This window comes from Salvelinus sp. IW2-2015, unplaced genomic scaffold (assembly GCF_002910315.2).
Source record: "Salvelinus sp. IW2-2015 unplaced genomic scaffold, ASM291031v2 Un_scaffold3013, whole genome shotgun sequence".
Lineage (NCBI taxonomy): Eukaryota > Metazoa > Chordata > Actinopteri > Salmoniformes > Salmonidae > Salvelinus > Salvelinus sp. IW2-2015.
Genome location: NW_019944305.1, coordinates 61,279 through 75,747, shown reverse-complemented (window position 1 = coordinate 75,747; position 14,469 = coordinate 61,279). Strand labels below are relative to the sequence as shown.

General features: G+C 43.9%; 2 protein-coding genes, 1 long non-coding RNA gene and 1 pseudogene across 3 annotated transcripts in view; 3 read left to right on the top strand and 1 right to left on the bottom strand.

The window, feature by feature from the left end:
• Positions 1–639: 639 nt before the first annotated feature.
• LOC112075168 (alpha-taxilin) lies at positions 640–2,749 on the top strand. The gene is made up of 2 exons (XM_024142198.2): positions 640–675; positions 839–2,749. Exons 1-2 carry the CDS (start codon positions 658–660, stop codon positions 1,127–1,129), a joined length of 309 nt encoding a protein of 102 aa, XP_023997966.2. The 5' UTR covers positions 640–657; the 3' UTR covers positions 1,130–2,749.
• A 1,569-nt stretch (positions 2,750–4,318) lies between these two features.
• Positions 4,319–6,427, top strand: LOC139022535 (uncharacterized). The gene is made up of 3 exons (XR_011477261.1): positions 4,319–4,433; positions 5,856–5,948; positions 6,355–6,427. It is a non-coding gene; the product is annotated as an uncharacterized lncRNA (long non-coding RNA).
• A 4,815-nt stretch (positions 6,428–11,242) lies between these two features.
• LOC112075171 (eukaryotic translation initiation factor 3 subunit I-like) lies at positions 11,243–13,413 on the top strand (annotated as a pseudogene).
• An 864-nt stretch (positions 13,414–14,277) lies between these two features.
• The window catches only part of LOC112075173 (eukaryotic translation initiation factor 3 subunit I), a 6,565-nt gene continuing 6,373 nt past the window's right edge, over positions 14,278–14,469 (bottom strand). The window contains exon 4 of the mRNA XM_024142201.2: positions 14,278–14,364. The gene's annotated coding sequence lies outside the window, so the exon portion shown is untranslated. The remainder of the gene's footprint in view (positions 14,365–14,469) is intronic.

Here is a 14,469-nt window from a genome sequence, read left to right as displayed (position 1 = left end):
AATCGAACTAAAGGACCATTTGTGATGTTTATGGACATATTGGAGTGCCAACAAAAGAATCTCGTCAAAGGTAATGCATGTTATATTTATTTCTGCGTTTTGAGTAGCCGCCGCATGGTGAAATTGTCAAAAAAGAGAGTGTAGCTTCTGTACTATCATCAGAAATAGCATCTTATGCTTTCGCCGAAAAGCCTTTTTGAAATCTGACATGTTGGCTGAGTCACAACGAGTGTAGCTTTAATTTGGTATCTATATGTGTAATTTAATAAAGTTTGATTTTATAGATTTTTTTTTGAATCTGGCGCTCTACATTTTAACAGGCTGTTGGGACGCTAGCTCCCGCTATCCAGAGAGGTTAACAGTGTAACATCACTTTCTGAAGGTCTGTATTTAGCAAAACAGCTCTCGGGCCATGTCCGTTTCCATCCACGCAGCGACGCCCACTGAAACGCACGTTTCCTTGCTCGTCAATGCACTCGCGCCTACTACCGTCTACGCGGCACTCATGTTCGGGCAAGAAGCGTTCTCGCTTAGTAGACTAAACCTGTAGCTCACTACCTTTGGTAATAATGAACGTGGCTGAGGAGGTAGGCTGGACACAGGATTTAAATAAATGAACTTGGCTGAGGAGGTAKGCTGAACTCAGGATTTAAATCAATGAACATGGCTGAGGAGGTAGGCTGGACTCAGGATTTAAACCAATGAACATGGCTGAGGTAGGCTGCACTCAGGATTTAAATCACTGAATGGGACTTTTGGATTAGTGTGAGTGTGCATTTTTGTTTTGTTGTGAAAATGGCAAGGTGTCTGTGACTGACTCTGTGTGTGTGTTCCCTAGAAAACTGTGCAGGAGCGTGAGTTTGAAGGCCTCCAGGGGAAGGTAGGGAGGCTGGAGAAGCTTTGTCGGGCGTTACAGAACGAACGCAACGAACTCAGCAAGAAGGTCCAGGGCCTGAGCGCCGGCCCCGAGGACGACACCAACYCAGGAGATGAATCCACCTCCCTCCCCCCCATAGACTCCCAGGTGCCCAGCCTAGACCCCGACACCACCACCCCTAGTTCCCCCACACCCTGCTGCCACTTCAGCCCAGAGTTGGACACTGAGAACCAGGCCTGTGCAGAGGAATGAAACCTCTCGCCTGGGCAACAACGCTCACACTCTCCTCTTCACCAACCAACTACCAGCCTGCAAGCCAAGCCACTACTAACGTAGGCGTTAAGAGTGTGGTTCTGTGTAATTCCCTCAAGAATAAGATGAAGTTGTCCCCTAACCACAGATCTAGGATCAGCTTCTATTTGGTCCAGCCTAACTTAAAAGTCAATAGGGCGGTGCAAGAAAATCTGATCCTGGATCTGCAGTCAGGTAGCAGCTTCTACTAACTCTGGTTCTCCCCTGGAGAGTTGAAGGTGAGGTCAGTCAGGGAAGATTGTGCCGCCTTGAAGGTTCTTCTCCTGCGTTTTGGTTTTGGTCTTTTGTCCGTTCCTTTGAGAACTCCTGTACACAATGTTCATGTAAATCACAAGCTAAAGAAAATACTGCGCCCCAAATGGCACCCTATTCCCTACATAGTGCCCTATATTTCACCAGAACCATATGGGAATGGGATGCGTTGGCACCCTATTCCCTAAATAGTGCCCTATATTTCACCAGAACCATATGGGAATAGGCTGCGTCACAATTGGCACCCGATTCCCTACATAGTGCCCTATATTTCACCAGAACCATATGGGAATAGGATGCGTCACAATTGGCACCCTATTCCCTACATAGTGCCCTATATTTCACCAGAACCATATGGGAATAGGTTGCGTCACAATTGGCACCCTATATAGTGCCCTATATTTCACCAGAACCATATGGGAATAGGCTGCGCCACAATTGGCACCCTATATAGTGCCCTATATTTCACCAGAACCCTAGATGTTGGACCAGAAGAGTATTTAGTAGGTGTGTGCGTGTCTCCATCTGTCTTTCTTTTATGTGTTAGTGTCTGTCATATAGAGAGACAGTGAAGCTGCAGATGTCTGGCCACAGTTAGACTTCAACCCAGAGCATGTAGGGATCACCTTTTCAGTTCAGAGATCAGTGTGTATATCTCTAGGTTGGGGATGTCACTTTCTTTCAWTTTGTTGTARATATCRTTGTTTATCCCAGAACCAGAGRTCCAGAGTRTTAATGGATTCATTCTGTTGTAGATATYGTTGTTTATCCCAGAACCAGAGATCCGGAGTGTTAATGGATTCATTCTGTTGTAGATATCGTTGTTTATCCCAGAACCAGAGGTCCAGAGCGTTAGTGGATTATGTACGTATTCTTTAGGAATCTTGCACAATCGGTGGATCCACACAAAGTACTCTCAAACCAGGGGTGTGTAATCTCTAGGAACCAACAGGGAAGGGACTAAACTGAACTTGTTTCAATAAGAAACGTATTTTCTGTTGCAAAATGTTTCACTACGGTGTGCACTACTGAATACACCCCAAGAATAGCCTTGTGTTTTGGTTTGTTTCTTTATATCATGTTACACAGCAGAGTTTGTAGACTGTTTTTCATATGTTATTTTAACACCTCATTCCCACAATATGCATGTATCCATTCCACTATATATATTTTCAAATGTCATTTTACAACATTTGATCCGATGGAATGTTTTTTCATGCTGCCTTTCCTTGCTATCATGACCATGTATATGTTTAAGATGTAAGATTCCATAACCACTGAAACAGATAATGAAATGTACTGACCAAGGTGGCTACCAATCATTTCATTCCTGTGTGTGGGTGAGTAAACGTATCCTAGCAAGATTGTTGAATCACAACTCGGATAGTTCGATTTGTTAATCAGGTGCAGTAATACTGATATTGTAACTGATATTTCTATGCAACCCCAGCCTCGCTATTTAATTTTGTGGCAGTTTGATTTGACAAGAACTTAATAACTGAGAATGTATTATCCACTCCAGTCCTCACATACTGTCCTGGGGTGTATTCACTAATAACCAAACGTTAGGATTAGGAAACAGAATGTAACCGGGAGGGAACTACCTGAATTCATCCAATAGAAACTTGTTTTCGGTTGTAAAAGGGTTTGTGAAGGTGTACACGAATGAATACACCCCCAGACGTAAACACTCAGTTGACCTGAACCACAGATCTAGGATCAGATTACTCTAGCCCATTCCTAACCACAGATCTAGGATCAGATTACTCTAGCCCATTCCTAACCACAGATCTAGGATCAGATTACTTTAGCCAATTCCCTAACCCACAGATCTAGGATTAGATTTACTCTTGTCCCATTCCTAACCACAGATCTAGGATCAGATTACTCTAGTCCATTCCTAACCACAGATCTAGGATCAGATTACTCTAGTCCATTCCTAACCACAGATCTAGGATCAGATTACTCTAGTCCATTCCTAACCCTGACCATTGGGAAGGTGAAACAACTGACMCTGTATCAGTGGTTAGTGGCAGTGTCTACCTTCTCCTATATAAACCGTGTAGTGTTCAAGTTGACATGGTTATGACTCTGGTGCCAGTCAGTGTGTTACCCATACTGTTTTAAAAAAGGAAGACATATTTTCTGTTCTGTACACTTGTTGAACGGGAAGTTTATTTTCACTATCAAGAGTTATGTCAGAGGAAGAATAGGTACGATTATTTCAATGAAAGTCTGCATAAATTGTCTTTCTGTCGTGTACACTTGCTGTGTCTCCCAAGTTTCAGATTGTAGCATTGGTCCGGGTCAGGGTCCGGGGGCTGCAGTTTGAGGAATGCAATATTCGTCTTCTATCTTATTTCTTTCATAATCACACAGTTTAATCACAAGACAACACTTATTTCCTTTGTCTCCTAAGACTGACTCACTGTATCTTGATCCTCGCTGGTTTTTAGAGATTCAGCCATGTTGATCAATAGTTGTGTTTCTATTTTCCTATACTTTTGTCTTATCCTGTGTACTTAATTACTTGCTCATTAAAATATGTATCTGTTATGTGAATTCGTAACGGGTCTTTTATTTTTGACACCCTATCGAAAGCTGCTATTTAGCTCTCTGGGATTTTGATTTAGGGGTGAGTGATTTAAAATATTTGCTGCAATTACTGAGACATTTCACATTTCACCATTGACTTTGAATAACTTTACACTTCACCTGGCTACCACTGTACAACTTTTTCAAATACCTGTCCTGTGAATATTGTGAAGGTTTATCACATGCCATTATTAATTTAGTCTAGTGACTGCCCACTTACTCAGCGAAAAATGCGCCTTTTAGAACGTTCATGCGGTCACTGGTTTCACCGGAAGTACGATCATTCCTTTTCCGCTTTCGCCCTGGTGTCGCGCATCACGAGTCCTCGTATTTTCTCGTTTTGGGGAGAAATAACGATTACAACGGATAAAGCGACAAGGGTAAAGCTTTGGCGATGGTGAGTATATCAGATTTCAACTGTTTCAATTTCAGTAGCCACCCATCAAAGTGCCAAACGTAGCTAGGATTTTCTGTACAATGTCAGTGTTTTATGCTAACCAGCTAGCCACGGAGATAACTAGTTACCGTTACCATAAAAGTGTGACRCATTGATGTCTGTAGCATAATGTTCAAGCTGTCCCTGGAAAGCACTTAAATAAGTACTGTGACACCTCTTCGTAACAATGATGAAACTAGATATCCCTAATGTTTATTGTTCACATTTCTAGCTAAAGTGTTTGATAACCATKWATACTGAACAAAAATATAAACGCAACAATTTCAAAGATTTTACTGCGCTCTGCACACTAACAGGGATGTAAACAAACTTGTGCACAACATTTTATAGAAAGAACCTTTTGGAATATTTCTGGTATCTTTTATTTCAGCTCAKGATACATGGGACCAACACTTTACAAGTTGCGTTTATATTTGTTTTCAGTGTAGTTAGCCAATGAGCCAGTGACTCCCATATGATGGCGCCTTGCAATTATTCCGTTACCTTACAAGATGTTTGGTTTAGATTTTGACACTATGGGCACATAAAGGTATTGGAAACGAACTAATCATAAGCGATAGCCACCTTAAACACACGTCATTTTGTTGTTTAATAGTTAGTTTGCTAGTTACTTAGCAACTTATCAGAAGTAAATGGAATTGCTAAAATGTACTTAAGTATCAAAACTAAAAATGTATTTTCAAGTTACTTATATTAAGCAAACCAGACAGCACAATTGTCTTTTTTTAATATATTGACAGATAGCCAGGGGCACACTCCAACCCTCAGACATAATATACAAACGAAGCATTTGTGTTTAGTGAGCCTGCCAGATCAGAGGCAGTAGATATGACCAGGGATGTTCTCTTGATAAGTGTGTGAATTGGACAATTGTCCTGTCCAAATGTAACAAGTACTTTTGGGTGTCAGGGAAAATGTATAATTTTCTTTGGGAATGTAGTAAAATAAAAATAGCCAAAAATATAAATAGTAAATTAACCCCCCAAAAACTACTTAAGTAGTACTTTAAAGTATTTTTGCTTAAGTASTTTACACCACTGCTTTTGTACAGCTGCACTGGGGTCGGATAACATTTTTGTTTAGATTAAGACGCCGCGGAGCCGGATATGGCTCAGAAAACGTACCTCAACCCAGGGATGATTAATGCGTTGTGCTCCGAGTTGTCCCATTATCCTAACTGTTACACTGAGAAGATTGAGCGACTGCTACAGCCAATAAGCTCCTTTTTGTTGTTCAACTAGACCTGCCATTCCATAATGGCTACTGCTAGCATAGGCATATAGCATATGGTTGGAATCTATTCTGGCTAGGCAGGTGGCAAGGAATTGTCTGGCTGTTAACCATTGTTCTTGTGTCCTGCAGAAACCCATCTTGCTACAGGGCCATGAGAGGTCTATCACACAGATCAAATACAACCGAGAGGGAGACCTGATCTTCTCTGTTGCCAAAGACACGGTGAGAAATGATACACGGAAGAATGCCATGTACATAGAAACAAGACCTGTCACTCATGGGGACCATACCAGTATTGCCATTCTCGTTCGTGGCAAGGAAACAAAACACAAAGCGGAATTAACTTCTTTAGGGAAACAGTCCTAATGTTGGAAACATTTATGTTGTCACGTATTTATTTTTTCCCAAGCTATAGCGGACAATATTTTACATACAAAACGTTTTTAAAGGACCAAAGAGTTTGCTCTGCATTGTGTTTTCATTTTTGCCATGGAACAAATATTGAGATACTAGTATATCGTCTCTCACCCGCCATTCATTTAATTCCTAATTCACTCCTTGTTTGTCAGAATGAGGGATTGTCTAAATCTGACAACTGAATCTTAGTTTGTGTCATTTTTGTTCAAAGGTAGCGAACGTGTGGTACTCTGTGAACGGGGAGCGACTCGGCACGTACAATGGACATACTGGAGCTTTGTGGTGTGTGGATTGTGACTGTATCCTTTACATTAGTCATCAAACAGTGCAATTTACCACAATATAATCTGTATGTTATACGTTCACGTCTGTACATGTACAGTGCATTTGGAAAGTGTTCAGAACCCTTCACTTATTGTTACATTTTAAAATAAAGCTTTAACATTTTATATCGTTTTTCCCCCCTCACCAATCTACACACAATACCCCATAATGACAAACCAAAAATAGGTTTTTAGAACATTTTGCAAATGTATTAAAACATTTTAAAAAAACGTAAATATCACATTTACATAAGTATTCAGACCCTTTACTCAGTACTTTGTTGAAGCACCTTTGCCAACGATTACAGCCTCGAGTCTTCTTCGGTATGATGCTACAAGCTTGGCACACCTGTATTTGGAGAGTCTCTCCCATTATTTTCTGTTGAAAGGTGAACCTTCGCCCCAGTCTGAGGGCTCTGGAGCAGGTTTTCATCAAGGATATCTCTGTACTTTGCTCCGTTCATCTTTCCCTCGATCCTGACTAGTGTCCCAGTCCCTGCCGCTGGAAAACATCGCCACAGTATGATGCTGTCACCACCATACTTCACCGTAGGGATGGTGCCAGGATTCCTCCAGATGTGACGCTTGGCATTCAGGCAAAATAATTCAATCTTGATTTCATCAGACCAGAGAACCTTGTTTCTCATGGTCTGAGAGTCCTTTAGGTGCCTTTTGGCAAACTCCAAGCCGGCTGTCATGTGCCTTTTACTGAGGAGTGGCTTCCGTCTGGCCWCTCTGGTGGAGTGCTGCAGAGATGGTTGTCCTTCTGGAAAGTTCTCCCATCGCCACTGAGGAACTCTGGAGTTCTGTCAGAGTGACCTTCGGGTTCGTGGTCAACTCCCTGACCAAGGCCCTTCTTCCATTTAAGAATGATGGATCCCACTGTGTTCTTGGGGACCTTCGATGCTGCAGAAATGTTTTGGTATCCTTCCCCAGATCTGTGCTTCTACACAATCCTGTCTCGGAGCTCTACGGACAATTCCTTCGACCTCCTGGCTTGGTTTTTGCTCTGACATGCACTGTCAACTGTGGGACCTTATATAGACAGTGTGTGCTTTTCAGAATCATGTCCAACAATTGAATTTACCTTCGAGTGGACTCTTAAAAATAAGTAGAAACATCTCAAGGATGATCAATGTAAACCAGGATGCACCTGAGCTCAATTTCGGGTCTCATAGGCAAAGGGTCTGAAATACTATGTAAATAAGTTTTAAATATAATCCTACACCTACACCACTTTCTACGCTATGTCTCATATGGCTTGTTGTGTGCTAACTGAGGGAAAAAAGATTTAGTTATCCATTTGTAGATAAGCTGTACGTAAAAACTGGAGCAAGTCAAGGGTCTAATGCACTGTCATGTACCTTCTATAGTTCATGAGTTTGGCATCAATCGGGTAGGTCATCTGTTAGTACAAGGAGTCATCGGTTTCAGGTAGTCATCTGGGTTTAGCACAGGGGGTAGGTCATCTGGTTACAGGGGGTAGTGATCATCGGGTTCACAGGGTAGGTCATCTGGTTCACAGGGGTAGCAGTCTTGGTTCACAGGGGTAGGGTCACCTGGTTCCACAGGGGAGTGCAGGTTGAACAGGAAGTAGCTGTGTTAACAGGGGTAGTCATGCTGGGGTCACAGGGGCATGGTCATCCTGGGTCACGGGTGTAGCGTTTGTCACAGGGGGCAGTGTCATCTGTCACAGGGTAGGTTCGATCTTGGGTCACAGGGCAGTCATCTGGTCACGGCCAGTCATCGCTGGGTCACGGGGTAGTCAGGTCTGGGTCAACAGGGTAAGTAGTCTGGGGTCACAGGGTAGTCATGACTGTGCGTCACGAGGTAGGTCATGCCTGGGGTCAAGGTCCTGCTTGCAACCCTAAAGGTCTTCATGGGCAACATGAGTTTACGGTGGTGAGTGATGTCCTTAAACGCGTCCGTTCAGGGGACACCAAAGAACGTGTGCCTACAGGGGTCAGCAGACAACATGCTGTTCAGAGCTGTGTGGACTTGTGAGCACGGGACGGTGTGGAGTGAAAAAACAGAGATGGAGAAGAGCTAAGACTTGTTACGTAGTGTGATGGTTTGTGTGTTTAGCGTCATATACGCGTGGTGTGTGTGGTAACGGATGTGAAATCTAGCTAGTACGAGGTACGACGCTACTGAGCGTTTCCAATAGCAGTCGTCACGGATCACTGGCTCGGAAACCTAGAAAGTATGGTTGCACCTTCCGTCTGCAAGGGCCGCGCTTTTGTGCAGGATGGGTAGACCGACGCTTCGGGGTCAGTGTTTGATCGTGCAGAGTCCTGGTTCCGCCCGATCGGCGAGGACGTCTACTGTTACATGTGGTGTGTATTAATGCCACTCCCTTCTCCCTCTCTCTCCCAGTAAACAGCTACCATGCTAACACCAGCCGCTGTGAGACCTTTGACTCGATGCAACATCATCATGTTCTCTACAGACAAGCAGATGGGCTACCAGTGTTTCCTCAACTACTTTGACCTCCGCGACCCCCAGCAGATCGGTAAGCACTGTACACTTCTGATTAGTACTAGTGTACACTTCTGAGTAGTAGTAGTGTACACTTCTGATTAGTCTCAAAACAACCCCTAGATGGCCTCTTTCACTCGTGGGTCTGTTACTGTATCCAACCATGTGGATGTCTGACATGCTGACCACACCAGACGCCATTCAGGACACACAGGTTGAAATATCAAAACCAACAGGTCGAAAAGCATTAAACATTTATGGCAATTTAGCTAGCTAGCTAGCTTGCTGTTGCTAACTAATTTGTCCTGGGATATAAACATTGGGTTGTTATTTTACCTGAAATGCACAAGGTCCTCTACTCTGACAATTAATCCACAGATAAAAGGGTCAACTGAGTTAGTTTCTAGTAATCTCTCCTCAGGCTTCTTCTTCTTCTATGGACTTTATATGGCGGTTGGCCACCAACTTTAAAGGTCCACCAACTGGACTGGAGTGTGGACCTCAGTTCATCTTTCAATCACCCACATGGGTATATGCTCCTAAAAACCAATGAGGAGATGAGAGAGGCGGCCTTTCTCAATAGCAAGGCTATGCTCACTGAGTCGGTACATAGTCAAAGMTTTCCTTAACTTTGGTTCAGTCACAGTGGTCAGGTATTCTGYCACTGTGTACTCTCTGTTTTAGGGCCAAATAGCATTCTAGTTTGCTCTGAAAACCCAGCAGGCTCCTGGACCTCGTGGGGTATGAGTTGAATAGCCCTGCCCTACCTTAACCGTATTGGTTTCACAACTGAAGGGATAGAAACTGCTGTTTGCAGATGAAGGGGAAAGCAGCCTTGCCTTCTAAGGGTCTTTCTGGAGCGTCAGCTGTATTGTTTATGCCAATCCTTCAGATCAGAATGTATATATCTGGTTTCACAGCCATCAGTTGTCTGAGGATGTTTTCTCCCCGTACCGCTCTCTCCCTCTACCCATCCCCCCTCTACCTATCCCCCTACCCCTTTCAATTCAATGAGCTCAGTTCCCCTCATTTTGTGAGCACATAGCCTGTCTTCTCTTGAGAGCCAGGTCTGCCTTTCTCAATAGCAAGGCTATGCTCACTGAGTCTGTACATAGTCAAAGCTTTCCTTAAGTTTGGGTCAGTCACAGTGGTCAGGTATTCTGCCACTGTGTACTCTCTGTTAAGGGCCAAATAACATTATAGTTTTTTTGTAAATTCTTTCCAATGTGTCAAGTAATTATCTTTTTGTTTTCTCATGATTTGCTTGGGTCTAATTGTGTTGCTGTCCTGGGGCTCTGTGGGGTCTGTTTGTGATTGTGAACAGAGCCCCAGGACCAGCTTGCTTAGGGGGCTCTTCTCCAGGTTAATCTCTCTGTAAGTGATGGCTTTGTTATGGAAGGTTTGGGAATTGCTTCCTTTTAGCTGGTTGTAGAATTTAACGGCTCTTTTCTGGATTTGATAATTAGCGAGTATTGGCCTAATTCTGCTCTGCATGCATTATTTGGTGTTTCTCACATTTTGTGAATTCTTGGTTGGTGAGAGGACCCCAGACCTCACAATCATAAAGGATAATGTGTTCTATAACTGATTCAAGTATTTTAGCCAGATCCTAATTGGTATGTCGAAATTTGTTCCTTTTGATGGCAGTAGTTGTGCCCTTCTTGCCTTGTCTCTCAGATCGTTCACAGTTTTGTAGAAGTTACCTGTGGCGCTGATGTTTAGGCCAAGGTATGTATCGTTTTTTTGTGTGCTCTAGGACAACGGTGTCTAGATGGAATTTGTATTTGTGGTCCTGGCGACTGGACCTTTCTTGGAACACCATTATTTTGGTCTTACTGAGATTTACTGTCAGGGCCCAGGTCTGACAGAAGATCTAGGTGTTGCTGTAGCCCCTCCTTGGTCTGAGACAGAAGCACCAGATCATCAGCAAACAGTTGACACCCTGTCTGTCTGTGTAGAGGACAACCAGCCGTACCATGACGTGTGCCCGTTGGCTGAAGTCTGAGATCCCAGCTGGGCTGTTTGGGGGCCTGCTGGGAGGAGTTTGGTTATGACGCTGATCACGAGAACGGGAGATCTAACCAGTTGTAGCGCGCAAGGTACTACCTCCGCAGCCGGGGACACACACATGCACACCCCCCCAACCACACACCACAACACGACCCCCCCCGACACACAGCACACACACACCCCCGACGCAATTATCACACACCGGTACGATCCACAAGCCCGTGAGCACACACAGAGCCACAGTTAGAACGAGGCGAGATAGAGACTGTAGACTTTTAAACATTATACATGGATGTGATCATGTCTTGGAAGAGGGTGCTGAAGAAAGTGAAGGAGCACAACAAACAGATCAACGACATCCAGACCTCTGTTGATCTGACCATGGTCATCACAGCCTCTAAAGACTGCTCCTCTAAGGTACTGAGGGATACTCGGGTCCCAGATCTGTTTTGTGCTCATATATTACTCCATTGCTGTCCTTGTCTTCTCACCCCTCATCGCCAAAAACAATGCCTAACGGTAATAAGCAGAGTGGGCACTTCACAGATGTCTAGGGTACAGTTGGCTGTCTGTCTAACCGCTTTGTCCTCTCTCTAGGTACAGTGGCTGTCTTGTCTACCTCTCTGTCTCTTCTCTGGTACAGTTGCTGTGCTGGTCACCTCTTGTCTCTCTCTCTAGGTACAGTGTGCTGTCTGCTACCTCTCGTCTCTCTCTCTACGTACAGTTGGCTGTCTGTCTACTCTCGTGCTCCTCTCTAGGGTACAGTTGTCTGTCTGTCTACACTCTTCCCGTCTCTCTTCTCTAGGGTACGTTGGCTGTCTGCTACTACCTCTGTCGTCTCTCTCTAGGGTACAGTTGTGCGTCTGTACTAATATAGTCCTCCTCTGTCTGTCTACCTCACAGCTGTTTGATTCTACAACTTTAGATCACATTCAAGTTCCTTCAAACAAGAGGACCTGTCAACTCTGCTGCCATCTCCCCCATCATGGACCAACGTACGACACCCCTCAGTCACTTGAGAGCCAGTTTGCTTTCGGAAAGTATCAGCACCCCTTGACTTTTTTCCAACGTTGATAAATTATTTACCCTCCAATCTACAGACAATACAAAACAGGTTTTAGAAAAATATTAATATTTATGTAAGTATTTAGATCCTTCAAATGGTAACTGAGCAATCAGGGGAGAAAGGCCTTGGTCAGGGAGGTAAACAATAACCCGATGGTCAGTCTGACAGAGTTCCTCTGTGGAGACGGGAGAAGCTTCCGAGAAGACACCATCTCTGCAGCACTCCACCAATCAGGCCTTTATGGTAGAGTGGCCAGACGGAAGCCACTCCTCAGTAAAAGACACAAAAACTGACAAGTCAGGATCGGAGGAAAGTAGAGATCCTTGATGAAAACCTGCTCCAGAGCACTCAGGACCTCAGACTGGGGCGAAGGTTCACCTTCCAACAGGACAACGCAGGAGTGGCTTCGGAACAAGTCTCAATGTCCTTGAGTGGCCCAGCCAGAGCCGAACGTGATCATACATCTCTGGAGAGACCTGAAAATAGCTTTACAGCGACGCTCCCCATCCAACCTGACAGAGCTTGAGAGGRTCTGCAGAGAAGAATGGGAGAAACTCCCCAAATACAGGTGTGCCAAGCTTGTAACGTCATACCCAAGGCCCTTCAACAAAGYAYTGAGTAAACGGTCTGAATACTTACGTGATATCAGTTTTATATTTTTAATAAATTTGCAAAAATGTCTAAACCTGTTTTTGCTTTGTCATTATGGGGTATTGTGTAGATTGAGCTAAAAAAAAAAGATTTMATTCATTTTAGATTAAGGCTGCAACGTGTCAAGGGGTCTGAATACTTTCCGGAATTTTCTCCAGCACCACCTAGTCCCAGAGCTGACCTTTAACCCCTGTGTTGTAGGTGGTGATGGGAGGAGGTCAAGAGGCCATGGAGGTCACCACCACCTCCACCAGGATAGGCAAGTTCGAGGCCAGGTTCTTCCACGCAGCTTACGAAGAGGAGTTTGGCAGGGTCAAGGGTCACTTCGGACCCATCAACTGTGTAGCTTTCCACCCGGACGGCAAGAGGTAAGGTCCAAAAAGCACTTTATTATCCATCCAAGTGTGAAGCAGACTTCTAAAATGCGCTGCTGAATAGCTAGCTTTTCTGTGGCGACTGGTAAGAACCTTTGGGGGGGGGCAGAGGTTCTGGTATGAGCTGAATCAGGAAGTGGTACTCGCTCAGCAAGCCATGTGACTTCCATTACACAATGGTGATCATTGTCAGCTCACTGTAGACAACTAAAACAGGGTCTCTGTTTAACTCAACCTCTTTCTCATCTTTAGCTATTCCAGTGGAGGAGAAGACGGTTACACGAGGATCCATCACTTTGACCCCCAGTACTTTGACTTTGAGCTGGAGGCGTAAACAGGAGACGAGCAGCGATACATCCCTCATCAGCTGATATGAAATTGTTTTAGTCAAATTCAGTTTGCAAAAAAAAAAACAGTCTAGAAGTAATGCTCCCAGGAACAACCCAGGCTGTGTTCAGCTTCCCCATCAAGGAAACCCCCAGCCTACAGTGGGGAACCAGCTCGCGTTTTAAAACCCCTGCTATTTTCTACTGTAGGTGACATATGGTGCTTGGTTGTGAAATGTGCATATAACTTGTTTTTATATAGAAGGGGAAAAATACATTTCTCATTCACTTTGTTATTTTTTTGGTTCTAAATACATGTTCTTTGAAATGATAAAAGGCAATCATTTGGTTTATCTAGACAACTTTACAGTTCATTTCCAACCTTTTAAAGAAACGTTTGTCAATTTTCCATGCAAGTATAAAACTGATGTTGCCCATTAAAAAGCTGTGATGAGTGCATACCTCTTGCGGTTAAACCCCACCATTAACACTACTGATCGTTTTGTCACAATTAAACTGGGTGGTTCGAGCCCTGATTTGGCTGATATCAGACTTTTACTGCGAATTACGTTGGTAACCAGTTTATAATAACAGGCACCTCTGGGGGGTTTGATATGGCTAAGGACTGTGTCCAGGCGCTCCGCAGTGCCTAAGAACAGCCCATAGCCGTATAAGACCTATTGAATGTTATTTCACCTGTATGCTCAGTGGGAGGTTTACCGGCATTTAAACCTGTTTAGTTCATTTTTAATGACCACCAATCAGAAATTCTGATTTGTGCCACATTATTGTGCATAATACAGACAAACCATGTAGCAACCCAATTCCATTTATTTTGGAGAATCAGTTTAAATACACTCTGGAATAGTGAGAAGCAAAGGGTACAAAAAAAAGTAACTCTTCCTATATCGTCCGCCAATTTATTCTGTGGCTTCCTTTCCTCCAACTGACAAACATCTCAGTCTGTAGAAAGTCTTCCTGAGTATAGCCTGTCTGGAGTTACTGATATCAGCTGATGAGGGTGAGTATAGCCTGTCTGGAGTTACTGATATCAGCTGATGAGGGTGAGTATAGCCTGTCTGGAGTTACTGATATTCA